This window comes from Leptonychotes weddellii, chromosome 5, assembly GCF_054177405.1.
Source record: "Leptonychotes weddellii isolate Sample4059 chromosome 5, ASM5417740v2, whole genome shotgun sequence".
NCBI classification, from domain to species: domain Eukaryota; kingdom Metazoa; phylum Chordata; class Mammalia; order Carnivora; family Phocidae; genus Leptonychotes; species Leptonychotes weddellii.
Window position 1 is genome coordinate 55,092,208 of NC_138373.1, and position 22,194 is coordinate 55,114,401.

The 22,194-nt window shown below is 37.1% G+C and overlaps 1 protein-coding gene across 1 annotated transcript in view; it reads right to left on the minus strand.

Annotated features, from left to right (window-relative positions):
- C5H10orf67 (chromosome 5 C10orf67 homolog) overlaps positions 1-22,194 on the minus strand; it is a 121,603-nt gene that overhangs the window by 94,874 nt on the left and 4,535 nt on the right. Inside the window, exons 3-6 of the mRNA XM_081818909.1 lie at positions 22,106-22,194; positions 10,024-10,144; positions 1,980-2,123; positions 441-515 (exon numbers count right to left, since the gene is read on the minus strand). Of these exons, the coding sequence (XP_081675035.1) occupies positions 441-515; positions 1,980-2,123; positions 10,024-10,144; positions 22,106-22,194 (429 nt within the window). The remainder of the gene's footprint in view (positions 1-440; positions 516-1,979; positions 2,124-10,023; positions 10,145-22,105) is intronic.

A 22,194-nucleotide genomic window follows, 5' to 3' on the forward strand; every position in this document is an offset into this window, starting at 1 on the left:
AACTATGAATGCTCCCATTGTGTAGGAGAGTGAAGCACCATATATGGCAGATAGACATGTCCTCATCAGTAGAAGAGTTACTCCACCAAGGGTCAGAGACAGTTCATTATTGGGATTTACAGCAATCGCAATGAACTCTCTGAGATTATCTGACCTTCTATCCAACTGCATGCTCACCAAACAGACTTCGTCACTTACCTGGACACCAGACTGGAATTTTTCAGTCTCTGCAAATCTATATCTGTCACAATAAAATGTTATTTTGGTTGATTTAACGTGAGTGTGAACAGTCTTAGGCCTGATCCCTTTTCAGTGACCTGAAAACTGAGCAGACAGATCTTCAAAGCCAAAAACACGGACTGGGAACCCCCAGTGAGCCCCACTCTGTGCATTCGCAGGATGGGAAGCTGGCCTTGCCCATGACAGCACTAAAAACCCACCTTATACATTCCTTTGATAACAGCTATGGCATCAGCCAACTGCTGATTGTAGCATTTTCTTATGATGTCCTCATTCTGCAAACCAAAAATAAGTACAATGAACACCATACTGAATTTCCAAATATGACTCTCTCACCCTACTAAAGGACTCAGTATAAAACCATCATTCAGATCATCACAAATCTTGTGAAAACTCCAATTTGTAATCATTTCTCCAACACTATAGCTATTACACTGCATTCAATTTTTTAAAAAGATTTATTTATTTATTTTTGAGAGAGAGAGAGCACGCACATGAAAGACTACATGCATGTGAGCAGGGGGAGGGGCAGAGGAGAGGGAGAGAGAGCGTCTCAAGAAGACTGCAGGCTGAGCACAGAGCCCAACACGGGACTCGATCTCACGACCCTGAGATCGTGACCTGAGCCGAAATCAAGAGTCAGCCACCCAACTGACTGAGCCACCCAGGTACTCCACACTGCATTCAATTTTTACTTAACTATAAGCAATAGAGAGCTCAAATGGATAAAATAAATATAGATAATTTGAACATTTTATTTCACTTTACATATTTAAGTCTTTTTACTGTCTTCCTAGAAATGCTCTTAAAAATAGTAAAACCTATTTGTAATTCATATCCTCTCCTGGTCCTTGTACCTTTTGAATGGGATATGCTCATAAAAAGAAATCTAGAGCCACTAATCCATAAAACAGAGTCATTTTCTGATTAATCAAATCAGTTGACCATTGTTTTGGATAACAATGGAGTGCAAACAACAATTAGGCTTTAGAGTCAGACAGAACTGGATTTCAGTATTATTGTGCCACTTTCAATCTGTCTGACCTGAAGCAGGTTACTTAACCTTGGCATCTCAGTTTCCTTATCTGTAGATCAGGAATAATCGGGTTTCATTTAAGCATTGTTGAGGGACTTATGGAGGAAACACATTTAAAAGGCTTATAGTGGTTCTCAGAATGGTGGAGTCAATAGAAGATGAGGGGTTTGTGTGTGTGTGTGTGTATTATAACTGAGGAAAAGCAGTCCCTATTCTTAATGACAGATAAATATGCTAACCTGACCAAAGAATTTAGGAAATTCCTTGAAGCAGCTGAGTTTTCAAGCCTTTGGCCTTTACAGAGATAATAAGTACAAATAATATCCTATAAAATTGTGCTTAAGAACCAGATCTCAGGCATCAAACTGTCTGGCCAGGAAAATAAACTCTGTTGTTTAACTGGTGGCCTTGAGCAAGTTAATTAAACTTCCTGGGCTTCAATTTCCTCATCTGTAAAAGAAAGATAATAATTGCACCTACTTCATGAAGTTAGTGTGAGGATTAGATTAATTTGCATACAGAGTACTTACAAAGTTCCTGATACAAAGGAAAGCTATTATATGGATTAGCTATTACATGAGACACAACATATGCAAATTAAATTGCCCCCCACACTAGTTGCTAAATTCAAAACTGTAGTACATACTTATCTAAGCACAAGATCAATCCACATATAAAACAAAGGAAATGAGAGAACTTGTACCTCTTGATAATGTTTTTCGATTGTTAGGATCCTGTCATGTAGAGCAGTGAAGAGATTGAAAGACTCTTCTTTAAGACTGTCCTCAAATTTCAACTGAAGCAATTGTTTGAGGAACCCAAAATCCACTTGAAGAGATCTAATAATCTGAAAAATGGAAAAACATACATTATTGAAGAGAGTAAGGGCACTCTGTGTAAAGATTCTAGTACATTGCCTGGTTCTGGGTGTAGAAAAGCAAATTTTGATACGCCTCTTTGGCATACTGATTATTTTAGGCTGATTATTTTTAAGAAACTGCAAACGCAGGAGAAGCTCCAAAACTGAGTAGAAGTTACCCTTTTATAAGAGACATTTACATTTACAAGGGAAAGCTCCACTTGTAAGGGTGCCTTCCCTAGCTATATCAGCAAGAAGGGGATGAGTTAAAATCTCTAGAAACTCTTATGCAGATTTAAACCTGCATAACCATCATATCCTTGTTTATTGTGCTTTTCCTCATAACCTCGCTTAACTGCTCCCCTCCTCCCCCAACATCATCTTTTGTCTTTAGTTGAAGGTGGTATTTAAGGCCATTTCAGAGAGTTACTCAGTTTTCCTGGGTCTCTCACTTGTATTCAGGAGGTGTACATGTTACTAAATTGTTTTTCTCCTGCTAATCTGTCTCCTGTCAATTTGATTCTTAGACCAACTAGAAGAATGTTGAAAGGTAAAGAAAAAATTTTTCCTCCCCAACATGGGCATATGACCTGGAATGTAGTTAGGGGCCTGTCCTGCTTTTTAAGAATACCTCTGGAATATGGTATACATTGGAGAACTCCAGTTAATCTGCTAAATTAATATATGCTAATGGAGTAAGGGAGAGAAGGTTCTTGGTCATTTCTTCCCATCCAGGATAAAATACCTGGGTTAACAACAACCCTTTATCATACCTCCAAAAGGTATAGTTCAAGATGCGGATGTTAAATCAGAAAAGATAGGCAAAAATCAACATTTGTTGTGAATTTACTAGCCAAGCAAACCAGCATGTTGACTAAGAATCATTTCTGATCATCAAAACATATAATGTGTTTTTGTCTCCCATCATCTATTTAAAATGTATTCACTAGGCAATCTTCCTCTGCCCTGAATGGAAACTCTAATCAATTCCAGGGCCTTTCTGCTCATTCTTGGGAATAGAAAATCCTACTGTCACTCAAAACACAGCCTCAAAGTGGCATTTAGAATATTATTACCACGAGTTAAACACATTCAAAGTAAGACTGGGAGATCATTGCTACTCCTTCCTCAGCCCCTATGAATATAGAGCTTTTTTTTCTTCTTCCTACTGTTGGGGGTCCTCTGTTGTTTTAGATTATTCTACTGGATAGGGCCCAGAATGACTCCATGATGATGCACTTTCTCTCTCTCTTTCTCTTTCATAGGCCACATATGGTCCATAGGAAACAATCACACATTCCTCACCCCAACAACTTTGGAAGTATAGAATGATCCCAACTTAGCGACTCCATCTTCCTAGTTTCCTTAAGCATGGATCAGCACCAGTCCTCTGTGTTTTCCAAAAGCAGCAAACGTACTTCAGGTTCCATACAAGCCTGCTTTACTAGCTTTGAGTTGAGGAAGATCGTTTCTGGTACCTCTTCCCCTATAAAGAGCATGGTAATAGCGCTTTCTCAATCAGTAATTTTTCCTCTTCACCTCCTGACTCTTTTTTTATTATCCTTGATCTATTTCAAAAGCTAAGAGTCATTGATCTGATATGCAACATTCCTTTTGCAAATCCTGCAAATGGGATCTAACTCAAATTCACTTTGGAATTTTATACCTGGTGTACTAGCATCCTGGAAAGAATCTCATTTTAGTATCCTGAAACTATAGATAAGATTTTATTTTGCAGATGAGGATAATAAGACTTCAAGTGGTTAATGACTAATGCAACATTGCATGACCAGTAATGGAAGGCCCAGATTTGAACAGTTATGACTGACTCATAGCCCTATTTCTTTATATCATGTTGTCAACTCACAAAGGGTACTATGTTGACAAGTCATTTTTAAAAAATATTTGAAAGCAAGTGAAGTCTTAAGGAATTCCTTAAATTCCAGGAACAGGCAGAGATGACTTTGCCTTTAGAAGACCCAGTCCTGTATGGACTGCATGTTCTGAGGAAGGAAGGCACAGAAATCCTGTATGGTCAAACAAACTCCACTGGATCTAAGACTCCCACAGATCACTATAAACTCTAGATAAAATAGGAACAAAACACAATCATTATTCTGGAGAATAAACAGAAGCAGGAGAATCCAGGAGGGGATTCAAAAATTGGAGGAAGGAACTGATGCAAGGAGAGATGCCTGCTGGGGTGGCTGTGTTTGGTGACCTCACAAGGCAGCCAAAACTCAAATAGAAATCATTGGCCTTTATGGTCTGAATAATAAAGGGACAGAGCAACCACAGATGCTGGATGTGATTGTGTGGGCTTCCTAAAAAGAAAAAAATCAAAGAGAAGGAGTGCAAAATCTGTATATAAACTCAGAACAAACCTCTGGGTGATCCCCAAAACACACATACATAGAACAGACTGTAAGCAGCCCAAGGAGATTTGGGCTGTCAACGAAGAGACATTTGCAGTTTGAATCCAAACAAGTTTATTATGTGCTAAAACAAAGATATCAACAGTCTTCAGGAGAATATGTACATAAATATCGGAAGCCAGAACATAACACTCACAATACCCAAGATATAATTCAAAATACCTGATTAAAAAAGAAAAAAAAACAGGAAAATGTGATTCAGTCCCAAGAAAAAACATCATTGAGACCAAGACCAATATTACACAAATGTTGGAATTACTAGGCAATGATTTTTAAAGCAGCTATTATAACTATGCAGGAGGAAGTAAGGAAAATATATGCTTATAACAAATGGGGAAAAAATAGGCAATAAAGAAAACAAACAGAAATTCAAGAGTTGAAAACTAAAATATCTGAAATTAAAAAGTCATTGGAAGAGTTTAATAGAAGAATAAAGATGATGGGAGAAAAGTATGTGAACTTGAAGATAAATCAGTAGAACAAAAGAAAGAAAATTTTTATTTTATTTATTTATTTTTTAAAAATTTTATTTATCTATTTGACAGAGAGAGAGACAGCGAGAGAGGGAACACAAGCAGGGGGAGTGGGAAAGGGAGAAGCAGGCCCCCCACAGAGCAGGGAGCCCAATGCGGGGCTTGATCCCAGGACCCGGGGATCACGACCTGAGCTTAAGGCAGATGCCCAACGACTGAGCCACCCAGGCGCCCCGAAAATAATTTTTAAAAATTTAATAAGTGAACAGAAATTGGGGACATGTAAGTCCATAATCAGAGGTATAACATGCAAGTAACTGTAGTTGCAGAAGGAGAGGATACAAAGAGTAGGGTAGAAAAAAAATATTTGAAGATATAATGGCCAAAAAGCTCCCAAATGTGGTGAAAAACAAAGATTCAAGATGCTGAACAAACCTCATGCAGGATAAATACATATGAACCACACCTAGGTACATAATAATTCAACTGCTGAAAACCAAAGATAAAAAGAAAATCTTTTTTTTTTTTTTTCTTAAGTAAGCTCTATACCCAACGTGGGGCTTGAACTCATGACCTCAAGATCAAGAGTGGCATGCTCTACTGACTGAGGCAGCCAGGCACCTCCAAAAGAAAATCTTGAAAGCAGACAGAAAAGAAAACAAGTACATACAGAGGAATAACTTTGGGGATGATTAAAGTTTTCTTATTAGAAACCAAGGAAGTCAGAAGAGCTATGCTACAGTGAAAAGAAAAAAAAAATACTTATCAATCTAGAATTCTATAATCAATGCAACATTTTAAATAAAGAAAACTATGAGAATTTATTGCCTCGACTGAGAATTGCTAAAGAAATTTCTTCAGGGTAAAAAGAAATATTACAGGCTGGAAACTTAGATTTTCAGGAAAGAATGAAGAGCACTGGAAATAGTACATATCCAAATAAATATAATGGATTGGTTTTTCCTCTTATTTGTGTAAGATATATAAGAATGTTTAAAGCAAACATCATAAGCTGAGTGTATAATGTATGTAGATGTAACACATATGATAACGCTGGCATAAAGGACAGGGGAGGGTGGTAAATGGATCTATACAATTGCAAGGGTATTACATGTTATGTGAGGTTGTACAATACTACCACTAAGTAGACCATGCTCTTTGCTGAAAGAAGAATCAAGGGATCTTTAGGAAGAATGAAAATAAAACTCAAAGATAAGTAAGAGATATAGGAAGTAATGGTGAGAAAGAAATTAGTGACTGTGAGCAAATCAAAACAAATATTAACTGTATAAAATAATGATATGAATAGGTAACTACAAAAATATTAGAAAAAGAGGTAGAACTGACATACTTGAGAATAATAATATGTAAGATAGGGGGTGATTATAGATAAAGGTAGTAGGTTTCTTGCATTATTTGACAGAAATTAGAAATTCTGGCTACGTGCAGACACTGTAAAACCAAGTGCACATGTTCAAACTGGAGGCAACCATTAAAAGAATAAAGATATCGTGATTAACTTAATTCCCAGTAGAGGAGAGAATAGGAACTAAAGAAAGTTTATCAATCCAATGAAAAGTAGGGAGGTAGGAAAAAAGAAGTATAAAAGAAGAAGAAGCTAAAGAGAAATTACAAAATAAGTTGGCAGAAAAATAAAAACATATTAGTAATCACAACTAATATTAAGAGAATAAACTAGTTGCTGAAAAAGATTATAAGATTGGATGTTTTCTAAACCTACTATCTATAATCTGTAAAAGTTATACCTAAAATGCAACACAGAAATGAGGTCAGTGTAAGAACGAGAAAGATTTACCAGGCAAACACTATACCAAAGAATGTTGATATAAGGATATTAGCATTGAACAGAATGGCAAAATATATATATTCACATACATATATATACACACATACACATATACACATACATATGCATATACACTCTCAACTAGTAACAAATGAAAATTATTTTTAATTTCTTATATCCAGGACACAATGACAAAGACTGACCTCACACGAAGCCTTGGTACAAGTTGCAAACACCAAATAATTTGTCTCACAAAGAATTTTCACTGATAACAGAGGACTGAATTTAAAAACCAACAACATAACAATAACTAAAAAGCATACTTGGAAAATGTTAGAGCATTTCAATCTAATACTAATAAATATTAAAAGCATTAACTAATAAAAATAATTAGTATTACGAATACTAATAAAAATGCTACATTTCAAAATTTGTGGGGTGAAGGTAAAGAAGTAATTTGTGGGAAATATAAGCCTGTAAATGCTTATAAAAGAAAAGAGGGGGCCACAAAAATAATGATCTATAGGCATTGTAGCTGACAACCACTATCCATTACACTGGTTCTTCCTTACTGAGAGGACCAGGACTTTGTCCAGACAGAAATATGTCCAACTAAAATGCTCACTACTCTAGAACTCCTCCCAGTTAAGGTGGTCAAGTTAAGGCCAATGATAAATAAGCTGGGGTTTTCTATAGAAAGTTCCTGCTTTCCTATCATGGCCACCACCACCAGCCCTCCCTACTTCTCTCATAGTCTCCGTCCTGTATGAAATGCAGATGGAGGCTGGAAGTGTAGCAGCCATCTTGCTACTGTGAGGTCAGAAATATGAAAGCAAAAGCCATGCACTGATAACAGAGATTGAAAAAGATAAAACAAGTCTGGGGTATATAGATGACAACAGAGAGCTACTGCCTCAACTACAGATGTCTAATTCTAAGTGACTTCTTATTTGATTAAGCCAATATAGTTGCATTTTCTAAAAATAGAGCTTTACGACATCCTAACTGATACTGAGAGCCAACTCAAGGAATCAGAAAAAGAAAACAAAGTGAACACAAAATAGTAGAATAAATTAAAAAATAAAGATAAGAAATTTATGAACTAGAAATAAAGATATGATAGAGAGGATTAACAAATGTAAAAGTTGGGTCTCTGAAAAAAAATAATGAAATAGATAAAACTGCCAACATTCATCTAGAAAAAAAAGAAGAGGTATGCACACAATATTAGCTTTTTATTTTTTAATATTAAAATTTAAAAAAATAGGTAACTACAGACACAATAAAGATTTAAAAATAAGACAGTCAACAATATGCCAATAATTTGAAAACTTGACAATACTTTTATAGAAAAACATAATGTCAAAACTGACCCAAGAGGATTTAAGAGAACCTTAATATATCCATAACAAGATAAAAATAGCAATAAAAATAAGCACATACAGTTTTGCAAGCAAGTTCTAACAAACACTAAAGAGATAGATAATTCCAACCTCATGCCAACTATTCCAGAGAATAGACTAAGGAACATCTTCCAACTTATTCTATGAAATACTATGACCTTGGTACTGAGATTGAACAACAGTAGTATAAGAAGAAAAGAAAATTATAGGACAGTCTCTTATGAACATGAATGGAAAACAATCATTGGTAGAATTATACAAATGATGCAGAAAACAGAAGGAAATATTATAGTCCCGTTGGGTTCATTCCAGGCTTACTGTTCAAAAGTCAATTTTCACATCATCACATAAAGAAAAAAAACCATATGACTCAATAGATCCATGAAAAGCATTCAAATCCCGTCATTCATTATATTTTTTAGATGCCTTTCATCAATTAAAAATAGAGGAAACACCCTTAATCTGATATAAGCATAAGAATTTGGTTCAGCTGGATTTTAAAAATCCAAATAACAAAAGCACAAAAGAGAAATAAGTTTATTTCTCTTTCACTAGAAATTGAGTAGGCAATCAGGGGTGAAAATGACCTAAGATCCTTCTATCTTATCACTATACTGTATGCTGCCTCAAAATCAGGGCACAAATGGTAGCATCTGTGTTCTAGGCACAGAAATAAGGAAAGGAAGGGAGGGAAGGAGGGAGTGAGGAAAGGAGGAAGGGAGGAAGGGAGAAGAGGAGGAGGAAGTGAAGTAACAAACAGTGAGTGCACGGTGAGCTGTTTCTTAAAGAAGGTTCCCAAAGCTGCCACATAATATTTTAATCTAATTCTACTACCAGAACTTGGTCATTTGGACATGCCCAGTTGCAAAGAAATAAAGTTATAAAACTTTTCTGAAGGTATTACTAGAAAAGGCAACAAATTGGCAAGTATGTAAGAAAAGAGACACCTCCAAAAGTTACTAGTGGGGGTGTAAACTGGTACAATCTCCGTGCAGAGCAATTTGGCAATATCCTTCAAAATGACTAATGCATACATCTTATGACTCAGAAATTCCACTTTGAAGTTTATGCCACAGATTGGCTGGCCTCTGAATATGTACAGAATTCTTCATCACAGTAGAAGATTTGAAACAACCAAAATGTCTATTATTAGGGGAATAGCTAAATAAATGATGTACATTTTATGATGGATAGATACACTTGTGAAAATGACGAGGACACTACCAATATGGAATGATTTTCAAGTTATACTGTTAAGTGGAAAAACAGAAACAAAGTACACGAGAGTATTTATAGTAGTATGCTATCCAGTGTGACAGTTTTATTGATTAGGGATTTTAATAACTCTTGATATTCGAGGTGTATGAAATGTTCTGTTTCTTTACAATCAAAAAAGATCCAAAGGAAATATGGTGGAAAGTCAAGATTTGACAAAGCTGTATGGTGGGTAACACAGTGATTCATTATATTACTCTCCACATTTTTCTACAATCCAAAAGTATTTCATAATTTCTAAAAAGTAGCATAAATAGAAAATTCCAAAGAGAGTAAAAACATACTTCACTAAACTGGTTAACATATATAAGCATGATATAAATATAAACAGTAGTTGATACAAATTATTTTTAAAAACATGACTGTCATCCAATTCAGCTTATAAAAGACGCTAAGATTAAAATTTTTAGTCATTTCAACTCTGCGAAGGAAAGAGACATCAAGGCAAACAATACCCAAAATAATCTCAGAAGTTTGAAAATAAATCCAATTTACCCGTATTAGCTTTTCTGTAGATGAACTCAACTCTTTTAGTGGCAGAATTTCACTGTAATCTGTTTGAGTAGCATGGTCTGTGCAGAAAAAGCCAATCTTCAAATCATCTGAAATACTAAGTCTGGAGAAAAAAAAATGGAGAGTAAAAGTGCCAAGAAGTGCCACAGCCATCTGGTGACCACAAGTGGGGCCAGCCAAAGGGCAACGCCAGTACATAGATGATGAGTTTTTTAAAAAAATCAGAAATAATTTTGACTACCAACTTTGTTTAGCCATTGACTCAGCTAGCTCTAAAACCTGTCATACCTCTGGCCTTCCTGCAGTGTCATATAATAAATGCACCAATTGGTGAGAGCGTCTGTCAGTCAGAGCTGAAAGCATGCTGATATCCTAGCTATGTGACATTATGTAAATTACTTAATCTTTCTGTAACTTAGTTTCCTCTTATGAAAAATAATAGTGCCTATTTCATAGAGTTATTGTCAGGATTATTGTGTTAATATCTAGAAGTACTTTGAATGATGCATGTCACTTAGTAAGCCCTCAAGAAATGTTACCTGGTTTTGGTGCTGTGGTGGTACTTGTTACTATCAACTACTGTGTTCTGAAGTATATTTTTTCATCTGGTTTGGAAAAAACTTTTGAAGTATAGTAATATTCAACCAAGAAAGACTAAGTTTAAATTTATAAAATTTTTAACACTTAATATGATGATTTTTCAATTAACCCCACTCAATTTTCAACTAAGCTTCTACACACTCCTTAATATCATAGTGATGACAGATCTCATCAGTAGCATTATCCAGATGGGGAGGAAACAGCAGTAATATTGTATATCTCAGTTTCAACTAACATTTCTGGTGTTTTTCCACAGAAAATTATATTTTAGATTTGCTCTAATTTCATTTTAGGAGCCTATATATATTTTTTCTCACTACCAGAGTACTGTTGGAAGAGGCAATCTCCTTGGATCCTGAGTGTCCCTGCACATTCTTTGTGCATATGCCAAGAATGCAAAATCCTGACCACTCTTTCCACAGGCCATTCCTCAGAATTGTGTTTGCAGTGAGCAGCCTTAAAGGATGAGGTAATGCCTTTCTTCTGCCAAGAAGCAGGCTGATAATCTTTACTAGGAAAGTGGTGAGCTCAGGGATCACTTCCTTTAATGCAACACACTGTGTATATAGGCATCTAGGATGGGTCTTTACTGTCACCCTCATGGCCCTGAGGGGGCATGGCAAATCAACACAAATAAATATGAGGGTCTGGATACCGTTTTTGCAATGGTGATAAAGTCCTTTGTCTCTGACCCAGGAGTCTTGTGTCTTCTGCGAATGGCCATGAAACAAGCAAACTTGTTAGCTTGTAAGTAGGGTAAGATCTCAAACACTGCAGAGTCCTGACCCATAAAATCCTCTCAATAAATGCTTGTTGTATTGAAAATTTTTTAATTTTAATTTTATTTTTTTAAAGTTTTTTATTTATTTAAGTAATCCCTACACCAAACATGGGGCTCAAACTCATGATCCCGAGATCAAGAGTTGCAAGCTCTTCTGACTGAGCCAGCCAGGCATCCTGTATCGAAATTTTTAAGACTAAGATATAGTAATTAACTAAAATCTAATAAATAAACTAAAAAGATCTTCAATATTTAAAAATTTGTCTACCTAAAATTTGTAACCATTTTTGAAAATCATATGTGAAAACCACCACTAAATTATAATTATTATGTTAAAATTAAGTATGATATTGGACTACACTATAGAAATGGATGAATCATATGATCAATTATGATAAAAATTTTAAAACAATGTTTTAAAGCAGTTTATAAGAAATAAGAGAAAACCGATTTTTAAGTGGTGATGACATAATTTCAGGGAAAATGTTTTTGATACTTTTCAAGGATGACAACTATTATCGATGACAAATTGTACATGTGGCAGGTTTTTTTCTAGAACATGTGTTTTATAAATTTTACAGAAATTCTCTTTCTTATACATTTGGAAATCTTTTAAAACATGAAATAAAAATAAAATCCTTATACCTTCAAACAAGTGTCCCACAAAATATAGACAATAAAAGTTTCCTAAAATTACTATAAGCCTCCAAATTTTTGTCTTTTTAATCTATCATTCCCATGATTCCTAGAGGTATCTTACTAAAACTCAGGTTGTTTTACTCTCCTGCTATAAGGACTTTGATAGCCTTCCTTTGTCCAACAGAATTAAATTCAGTCTTCTTATTCTGACCTCCAAAATATAGGTGCAAACTCCTTGTCTGAGCTTCATGCATTTAACAAAGAATGACTGGGTAGCTAATGTTTGCCAGGCACTGTTTCTGGCACCAAAGATAACAGGAGTGGACAAGTCAAAGTCTTTGTTCTCATGGAACTTACATTCTAAAGGGAGAGACAACTAGTAAACAAGTAAACAAAAATATGTTATATAAAAATTATATTATAAATAAACTATTGATTTATTTTATAATTTTATATTTTAGTTATTAATATTTATTTATAAATATAATTATATTATTATTTATAAATTATTTATTTAAAAATATTTATTTACATAAATTTTACATAAATTTATATACATTTATACATATCTATTAATAATTTATTATAAATTATTTTGTAAATTATAAATTATAAATAAAAATATATTATGTAAAAATATGAGGCAGTGGTAAACTCATCTCTCATTACATATACCTGATGTACCATACTTACCTATTAAATGTTCTCAAAATATATCTACCTGGGCAGTACCTTCAGTCTAAGATACAGTCGTCCCACAGTTCTGCTTACTAAAACCATATGTAGTCACTTTCTTTTTTTATTTTATTTTATTTATTTATTTATTTACTTATTTATTTTAAGATTTTATTTATTTATTTGACAGAGAGAGACGCAGTGAGAGAGGGAACACAAGCAGGGGGAGTGGGAGAGGGAGAAGCAGGCCTCCCACAGAGCAGGGAGCCCGATGCGGGGCTCGATCCCAGGACCCTGGGATCATGACCTGAGCCGAAGGCAGACGATTAACGACTGAGCCACCCAGGCACCCGTGTAGTCACTTTCTTTTCCATCTACCTATTCCTTCCATTCCCTTCCCTTGCCAGAGTGGAGGAATCAACATGGTGGTCAATGACATGAGTGAATTTCTTCATGATGAGAAAGGTTGGAAGCCATGCAGAGGCAAAGGCCAACAGGCCTAGTAGCCAAGAATGTAGCAGGGGAGTGTGACAAATAGCTGCAGCAGCACAGAGCCAGCATGATTGGGAGACGGGGTACATAAATGTAACAAATGTAAAAAAAAAAAAAAATGAGGAAAACAGAGCATCAGCATTTGGCAATCACCATAGAGGTGACTCATTAAGGTGGGAGTTATCAATGACAGGTAAGGCTGGTCAGTGGAATTTGGATTAAGAAAAGGAAATTTTTTCCAAAAAATTAAAAATAGAATACTTTATGTACTAGCAATCCCATTTCTGAGTATATATCCAAAGGAAATTAAGTCATTACCTCAATATTTACACCCCCAGGGTCATTGAAACATTATTCAAAATAGCCAAGGCATGGAAATAACCTAAGTGCCCATTAATGGATAAATGGATATGGAAAATGTAATGTTTATATACAATGGAATATTCTTCCACCATAAAAAAAGGAAGGAAATCCTGCCATTTGTGACAACATAGATGAACACCGAGGGCATTATACTAAGTAAAATACGTAAGACAGAGGAAGACAAATATTGTATGATCTCACTTATATATGGAATCTAAAAAACCCAAACTCATAGAAACAGAGATTGGTGGTTGCAGAGGCTGAGGGGTGGGGAAATGGGAAGATGTTGGTCAAAGGGGACTGGAAGCAGCATATACCACATTTGTGTATGCTACTTCAACCCATTTTCCAAGTCCCGGGTAAGGCTGCCAGTTTTTGTGGGAGCCTGGAATAAAAGAAATCTAGACTGTAGTGCAAGCTGCCCTTCCACTTGGACATTATGATCCAGCAGGTAACGGCACTATTTGTCTATGACAAATAGTGGGATTATCTGTGATCTGGCAAGCACCACGAAGAAAATCACAGTAGAGACATCTAGGTTTTAGAGCAAATCATATGCCTTCTTGTATAGATGACTATTATCCTTTTGAGAAACAGCCCTGGCTTGCTATTAAGACTGAATGCATAAACATGAGTCATCAGGCCTGAGTTTCCCACGATAAATTGGGTTTTCTCTGACCCACCAAACTATAAAATTGGGCATGAGCAGCTTCAATCTCTTAAGACGGAAGTGACATAAGAGACCAGCCTCAAGCAGAAGGAAAAGACATTTCCAGGAGCCCATAGCCCCAGCTCCATTCCTCTTCCCCCCCTCAATCCATAGTTGCAGCCTTGTGGGAAGTTCTGTATGATCAGCTGACTGAGGAAGAAAAGACTCAAGCCTGGTTAATGGAGGGTGCTGCCATCAGAAGGGGGATACCTATAGTCCCACAGCTTTACTCAGAGGTGACCTTGAAGGACAGCCATGAAGGAAAATCCTTCCACTGAATAGAATTGAAGTAGTACATTTTCTTGTTTACTTTTTCTGGATGAGAGCTAGCCAGAATTGCATATCTGTATTAATTTATGTACTGTTGCTAAAGTTTTAAGGAAGGAAGAAGACTGAGAGATTGGTGACAAGAAAGTCTGGGGAAGAGTTCTGTGGATGACCCTTTAAGAAGGGGCTCAGGCTAGGGGCGCCTGGGTGGCTCGGCCAGTTAAAGCGTCCAACTCTTGATTTTGGCTCAGGTCAAGATCTCAGGGTCCTGAGATTGAGCCCCACGTCAGGCTCCGGTCCTCAGTGCCGAGTCTTCTTGAGGTTCTCGCTCTCCCTCTCCCTTTGCCCCTCCCTTCACTCATGCTCTCTAAATAAATTAAAAAAAAAAAAATGGGCACAGGCTATAAAGATACTTGTGCCTCATGTGAATGCTCACCAAAGTTATCCACCACAGAGAAAGTGTCCAATGATCAAGCAGGTAAAATGACACACACTGTGGATAGCAGTTAGTTTCAGCAACCATCCCAGTGCTCGCTCAATGGCCCTTGAATGAAATGGCTATGGTGGCAGGGATGGAGTTCAACAACATGGATTTCCCCTTACCGAGTCCGGCCTGACTGCTACAAGTGGAGTGCCTCATCAGCCAACCAAGAGATCAATACTGAGTCCCTAATATGCCAGTATTAACCAGTGGGGATAGCCAGCCACCTGGTGGCAGCCTGATAACACTGAACCTCTTCCATCATCCTCACTGGGATAGACATATATATGTATTCTGGATGTGGATTTGTATTCCCTGACCATAATGTGTCTGCCAGAACCACCATCCATTACAAAATGCCTTATCCACCCTCATGACATGGTGCACATAATCACTTCTGATAAAGGTACTCATTTCATAGCCAAAGAAGCGCAGCAATGGGCTCATGCCCATGGAAATGACTGGTCTTACCATATATCCCATCACCCAGTAGTGACTAGCCTAATGGAAGGGTAAAATAGCTTACTGGAGATTCGATTATGGCAGTGGTGAGACAGATCCATAAGGGATGTGTTTCTGTCTTACAGGATGCAGTGTGTGCTTTGAATCAGTATGTGGTACTGTCTCTCCCACGGCCATAGGTCCAGGAACCCGGAGACAGAAGGGAAGTGGCTCCTCTCACCATTATGCGTAATAACCCACTCCCAAAAGTATCTCTTCCTGTCCCAGCAACTTTATGATCTGCTGACTTGGAGGTCTTAGTTCTCAGGGGAAGAATACTTCCACCCAGAAACACAGCTATAGTTCCATTGAATTAGATGAGATTTAATTGAGCTGATCTCTAGCCGCTTGGGGGTCCTTTGGCGGAGAATGGGGTCTGGCTGTAGTGACTGATTCTGATAATGAAGGATCAAGTGGGTTGTTGGTATACAATGGAGTCAGTGAAGACTATGTCTGGAACCCAGGGGATCCTCTGGGGTGCTTCTTTGCATTTCCATACTTTTTATGAGCAAGCTATAAAGGCACACACACGAGTTGTGTCTTTCCACAATGTCAGCTTTATTCAATCATAAAGCAAAGTTAAATCACAATTAATTATAAAGCAGGTTCAGGATTCCAAACTCAATGACATTTCACCATGTGATTAAACTTGGCTTCTTACACAGCATACAAAGCAGGACAGAAGACAAGCCACACAGCAAACTAGATACACAGAAGGGTGTAGGAAGTTCCACGAACCAAATGCGAAGTCAGTCTGGGGGCGTGCAATTGAGATAAGGCCTCGGTCTGGTCTGGGTCAGCCCTAGGCTCTGCCTGCTTCTGATGTTCAAGCAGGCAAGGACCTCGGTTCTGTTCGGAGATCCAACGGGCAGAGCTTTCAGTGGCAGTTGCCTTTTTTAAGTGGCCAGGCATAGAGGGGTCAGGTCTGAAGAGATTGACAGCTTGCTGCCAAAATCCTTTCCTGTTTAAAGGGATTTCATCGGCTGTGGGTCTCTGCAGCCCTCCTCTGTTGTCAGTTGACTTGGGTCCTGGCGATGTCTCCTGGCTGCAGTACCTTACCTGCTTGCGTCACTGCTTGACATAGGCCCCTGCTTGACATGAGAGACTCCATTTTACTCTCTACAAGGCTGTAGGGGAGCAGAATTTGCCACCCTAAAATACGCCTCTTCGGCTTAAGGATTGTCCTGAGTTAGTTACTTGTAAGGACCAGCAGGCAAAGGAGAAGCTCTGAAAACAGAGTAGAAGTTGCCCTTTTGTAAGGGACATTTACATTTATAAGGGGTATCTCCATTTGTAAGGGAGTCTCCCTAGCTGAACCAGGAAGAGAGGATGACTAAATCTCTAGAAACTTAACAATGGATAAGGCAAGTACTTAAATCTGCATAACAACCATGCCCTCCTTTATGGTGCTTTGCTTGATAACCTCCCATAATGGCTCCACCCCTCACCCTCTAACATCTTCTTTTGTCTTTAGGTGGAGACGGTATTTAAAGTGGTAGCTTGGGCCATTTTGGGGAGTTACTAAATTTTCCTGGGTATCTCCTGTGTATACAGGAGGTATACACATTATTAAACTTCTCTTTGGTTTTCTCCTGTTAATGTTTTATTACAGGGAGTCTCAGCCAAGAACCTGAAGGGTAGAGGGAAAGTTATTTATTTATTTATTTATTTTTAAAGATTTTATTTTTAAGTAATCTCAGCACCCAATATGGGGCTCGAACTCACAATCCCAAGATCAAGAGTCCCATGCTCCACCGAATGAGCCAGCCAGGAGTCCCAGGAAAGTTATTTTTGAGAACTCAGAACCTTTCAGGAATGAAGATTTGGATCTCCCAGCAGGGTGAAGAACCTCAGTCGGCCTGCATCTTTCAGCCAGCCGCTCAACAAGTCATCCCCATGGACCAGCTCTGGCCAGCACCCTCTGACAAGTTTCTTTGCCACCAGCTGCATCCTCTCCCAAGAGGTCTTAATCTCCGCCTTGGATGGTGGTGGGAGTGAGGGTGGGAGTGAGGGGGAGTGAGGGTCTTCTAAGTTCTTACTTCCTTTCGTGTTTACTCTTCCTCTGCCTTTGGGATCACAGCTCCATTTTGCGTTTGCTATTACAAGACTGCTTAGAGTCTTCTTTTACCACTTTTACTCCCTTTTACTAGTTAAAAATGCTTTTTGTTTAAATACTTCTTAATATTTAATAAGGAACAGGAAATATTCCCCCATTTCAATACTGGCGAGGTTTCTGCCTCCTGTCTAGATCTTGAGTGCTAGGTCATCATAATAAATACAAATGGTCACTTAACCTGTTTCTTTATATTCTACAACACTGTACATTTAACAGACCTCATGCTTCATCCTCCCTGTCTAGAAATACAATCCTTTACCCTCTTCGGTGCCAAGCAGCTCCTTTTAACTATTCAGCTTCATTTTTCATTAAGCTTGAACATGTATGTTCTTTCTTTTCCATTTTAAGCAAAAAAATCTATTGTGGGCAGTAGGTTTATGGAATGTGGGTAGCTATTATGAATATATGTTACATGTCAATTACATCTCAATAACGCTGAAAAAGAAATAAGTTAAAAGTGTAAAAAAAAACACCCCAAATAATACATTTTCCAGATATGACTTAAAAACTTGGAATGTTTTCAGTTATTCCTTCTGGTATCGTAATACTATAACACTACAATACAATGCTTTAAAATCAAGTCCAAAAATTTTATAGATACCTCCTACAGAGTGTTTAAAAATTATATTAAGCACTATTTATTGAGTGCTTAACTCGTCCCATGTGGTTTGTTAAGATGTATGCACTAACACACGCATTTTCCCTTCAGGTCTTCCTCCCAATAATCTCATAAAAGAGACTGGGTTTCTTGTTTCAAAGATACAGAAACCGGGGTTTGAAGAGAGGAAAGAATTCTTCTAAAATCATAAGCCTGAAGGGACAGATCCCAATTCTCCATCCCTAGGGAGAATAGACTCAGGGCTCTAGGGTCCCTTGAGTCTGAAATTTTTGTATAACTGACTCAGAAAGATCTGGCTCATTCAGAATCTAAGTGAAACACGAAGGTTCATTCTTCAGTTTCCCGTCAAATTCCAAATGTCTCTGATTTTAAATGGCAACCTCCTTGCCTAGAATGGAAACCCACATCACAACAAATTAGCTAAGTGGTTCCTACACAGACCTTATTTATAGTCTCAGCAATTTGATTTCTGAATAATGGTTTAGTTGTTATGCATAAAATACAGTCTTGGAAAAATGACAATTATGTTTTTTGAATAAACTAGATACAAAATTAACATGTAAATTTAGTATAGAAAACAGACCCTTGAATATTTATTAATAGAATGCAATGACACTTCTCACTGGATCCTAGAATAGTCTATCCTAACAAATGCTTATTAACCAATTAGTCAAAGAAAATGGTGTTAGGTGTGCTAAACTTTCACTATGGTGTACTGTTCAATTTTAAATAAGGAAAACATTGCTTCACTCTTTTCCTCTTCAGGTCCTCCACCCCTACATCCATCTTTGTGCTAATTACTCCCAAATTGATACAGCCAGCCTGGACCTCTCTTGTGAACACCCACTTGAAGGGTAGCAGAATATGGCACCCCAAAACACGCCTCTTTGACACAGGATTATTTTGAGCTAATTATTTCAAGAACTGCAGATACAGGAGAAGTTCTGAAAACAAAGTAGAAGTTACTCTTTTGTAAGAGAAATTTACATTTATAAAGGATATCTCCTTTTGTAAGTGTCTCCCTCTCTATACCAGGAAGAAAAGGATGAGTAAATCACAGGAGAATCTTACCAAGTTTTCTGGCAGAGCAACTGGAAGAACTATGATTAACTCAATTAGGAAAGACAAGAAGGGCAGGTATAAGAATATCAGTAGTTCGATTTTGGACATGTTAAGTTCATAATACCCAATAGCTATCCCAAAGAGCTATCAAATAGGCAGTTTGATATGTAGGTCTGGAATTATGCAGAGAGATTTGGGCTGGAGATATAAACCTGAAGATCATTAGAATATACAAGATAGTAAAAGTCAAGAGAAAGAAAATCAGGGACTGATTCCTGGAAGATGTCAATGTGTAAGTAAGAGGTGGGGGATGAAGAGAAAGAAGCAAATCAGGCTGAGATGTACAGACTAGAAAGGCAGGGGGAAAACCAGGTGAGTGAGTGATATCCTGAAAGCTAAATGAAGACAGAATTTTGGAGAAGAAAGTTCTCCATTGGGTCAAATATTGCTGATAGGTCAAATAAAATGAGATCTAAGAAATTATGTCTAGATTTATTCAAGTGAAAATCAGTGGTAACCTTTGAAAAATCAATTCTGGAGTAGTGGGAGTGAAAATTACTAGAGAGAATTCAAGAGTGAATGGGAGGTAAATCAGGATCAGTGAGTGTACATGGTTCTTTTAAGGATTTCATAGCTAAGAGGAATAATCATAGATGATTTAATTTTCTTGTTTAGTTCAATCCTTACACAAGGATGATATAATATTTCTGCAATATATTTTGTAATATAGTTTTTTAAATTATATACATGTAGCACTAAATGTTTTTTAAAAAAATGCCACACCAAGGGGGCACCTGGGTGGCTCAATCAGTTAAACCTCTTGATTTTGGCTCAGGTCATGATCTCAAGGTTGTGGGATCGAGCCCCGCATGGGGCTCTGCTCTCAGTGCCAAGTCCGCTTGTCCCTCTCCCCCACCACGCACTCTCTCTCTCTAATATAAATAAAATCTTAAAAAAAACAAGGCAGACCAAGGTATTAAATAATTCACAAAATTATACAACCAAAAGACTCCTTAAAAATTTTCTAGATATATAATATATACATAATATTATATAACATGACTATCATTTTTTCTCATGCTTAGAAAGACCATAGAAAAACTATTAAGTTTCAACAGCAATATTTCATGCTTGATAAAAATCATCTAACTCCAGGATATAGCCAAAATAATTAGTCATATTAAAATTCTATACGAGGGGCGCCTGGGTAGCTCAGTAGTTAAGCATCTGCCTTCAGCTCAGGTCATGGTCTCAGGGTTCTGGGATCGAGCCCCACATTGGGCTCCCTGCTGGTGGGAAGCCTGCTTCCCCCTCTCCCACTCCCCCTGCTTGTGTTCCCTCTCTTGCTGTCTCTCTCTCTGTCAAATAAATAAATAAAATCTTTTAAAAAAATTAAATTTAATTTAAAAAATTTAAAAAAATAAAATTCTATAAGAGAAGTATAAGGGGTTTGGAATGTAGAAAATATTCCTATTTTGTAAAATGAATTTTCGTAAATTATATAATATGAAGTCACTGTTGAAAAATTTGGTGTGGTGCATATAGAAATATATTCTCTTTAAAAAGGAAGGTTAATAGCATGCATGCAAGGTACCTTCAAAAGAAGATTCACTGCATTAGGAACCTCTTGGTTTATAGCACAAGGATCATCAAATCAAATGTTTATATAGAATATGGGACAAGTTGACATATGAAATCTCTTGGTAATATTCAGATCAATTTGAGGGTCCAACATTTGAACACTCAAGCTCAACGGAACCAAAACCAAAAACCTAACAGCTAGCAATTTTGTTGGTAATAAGATAGAGTGCCAGTGTAGCAGGTAACTTCTTTTTGCAACTCAGCAGATATTGAAAGCATTCTAAAATTTGCATAAGACATGACATCAAACCGGACACTTTAAATATACTTCATTAAACAATCAGTAAACTGTAGACCTAAACTCATTTTTTCAAATGCTTGCATGTTACATTGTCTTATAGGGGTGACAACTTACTTCCTTATTGACGGCTATTTAGACTATCTCCAACTTTTTGATATGAGAATGCTATAATAAATATCCTTAACATATCTGTCATATTTTATATATACAATAATGTACAATAAATGTCCTTAGAATGTGTTCGTGTGTGTGTGCGTGTGTGTGTGTTTACACAAGTCATGTTTTCCTATAGGATCTAGTCCTGGCAATGAAGCACTGGAATAAAGGGACAGCATATGGGGCGCCTGGGTGGCTCAGTCATTAAGCGTCTGCCTTCGGCTCAGGTTATGATCCCTGGGTGCCGGGATCGAGCCCCGCATTGGGCTCCCTGCTCCACAGGAAGCCTGCTTCTCCCTCTCCCATTCCCCCTGCTTGTGTTCCTTCTCTCGCTGTGTCTCTCTCTGTCAAGTAAAGAAATAAAATCTTTTAAAAAAATTAAAAAGTAAATTTAAAAAAGGGACAGCATATTTAAAATTTTTGAAACACACTGCTAAATCACCCTTCAGAAAGGATTTACCACTTTCATCTAACAACAGTGTATAGGAATGCCTTTTTCCTCTCCTTTGCTAACTTTGGTTATTATTTTTTTAATAAAATATTTATCACTATGACTGCAAAAAATGGTATCTCGTTATTTGCATTTTTCTGATTCGCACCCAGGATGGACTAGCCTTACTAAAAATATAAAATTTGTTAATCATGAATGTTAGCTCCAACTAGAATTGGTTTTATAGGAAAATTATAATTACCTACTATTTAAATATTGCCATAGGCTTACCCATCAGAATCTTCCTTTTTCCCAACAGGAAAGAGGTGGTTTTCAGTGTTTCCACTCTCTCTTTGCTGAATTAGTCCAGCAGCAGCAGC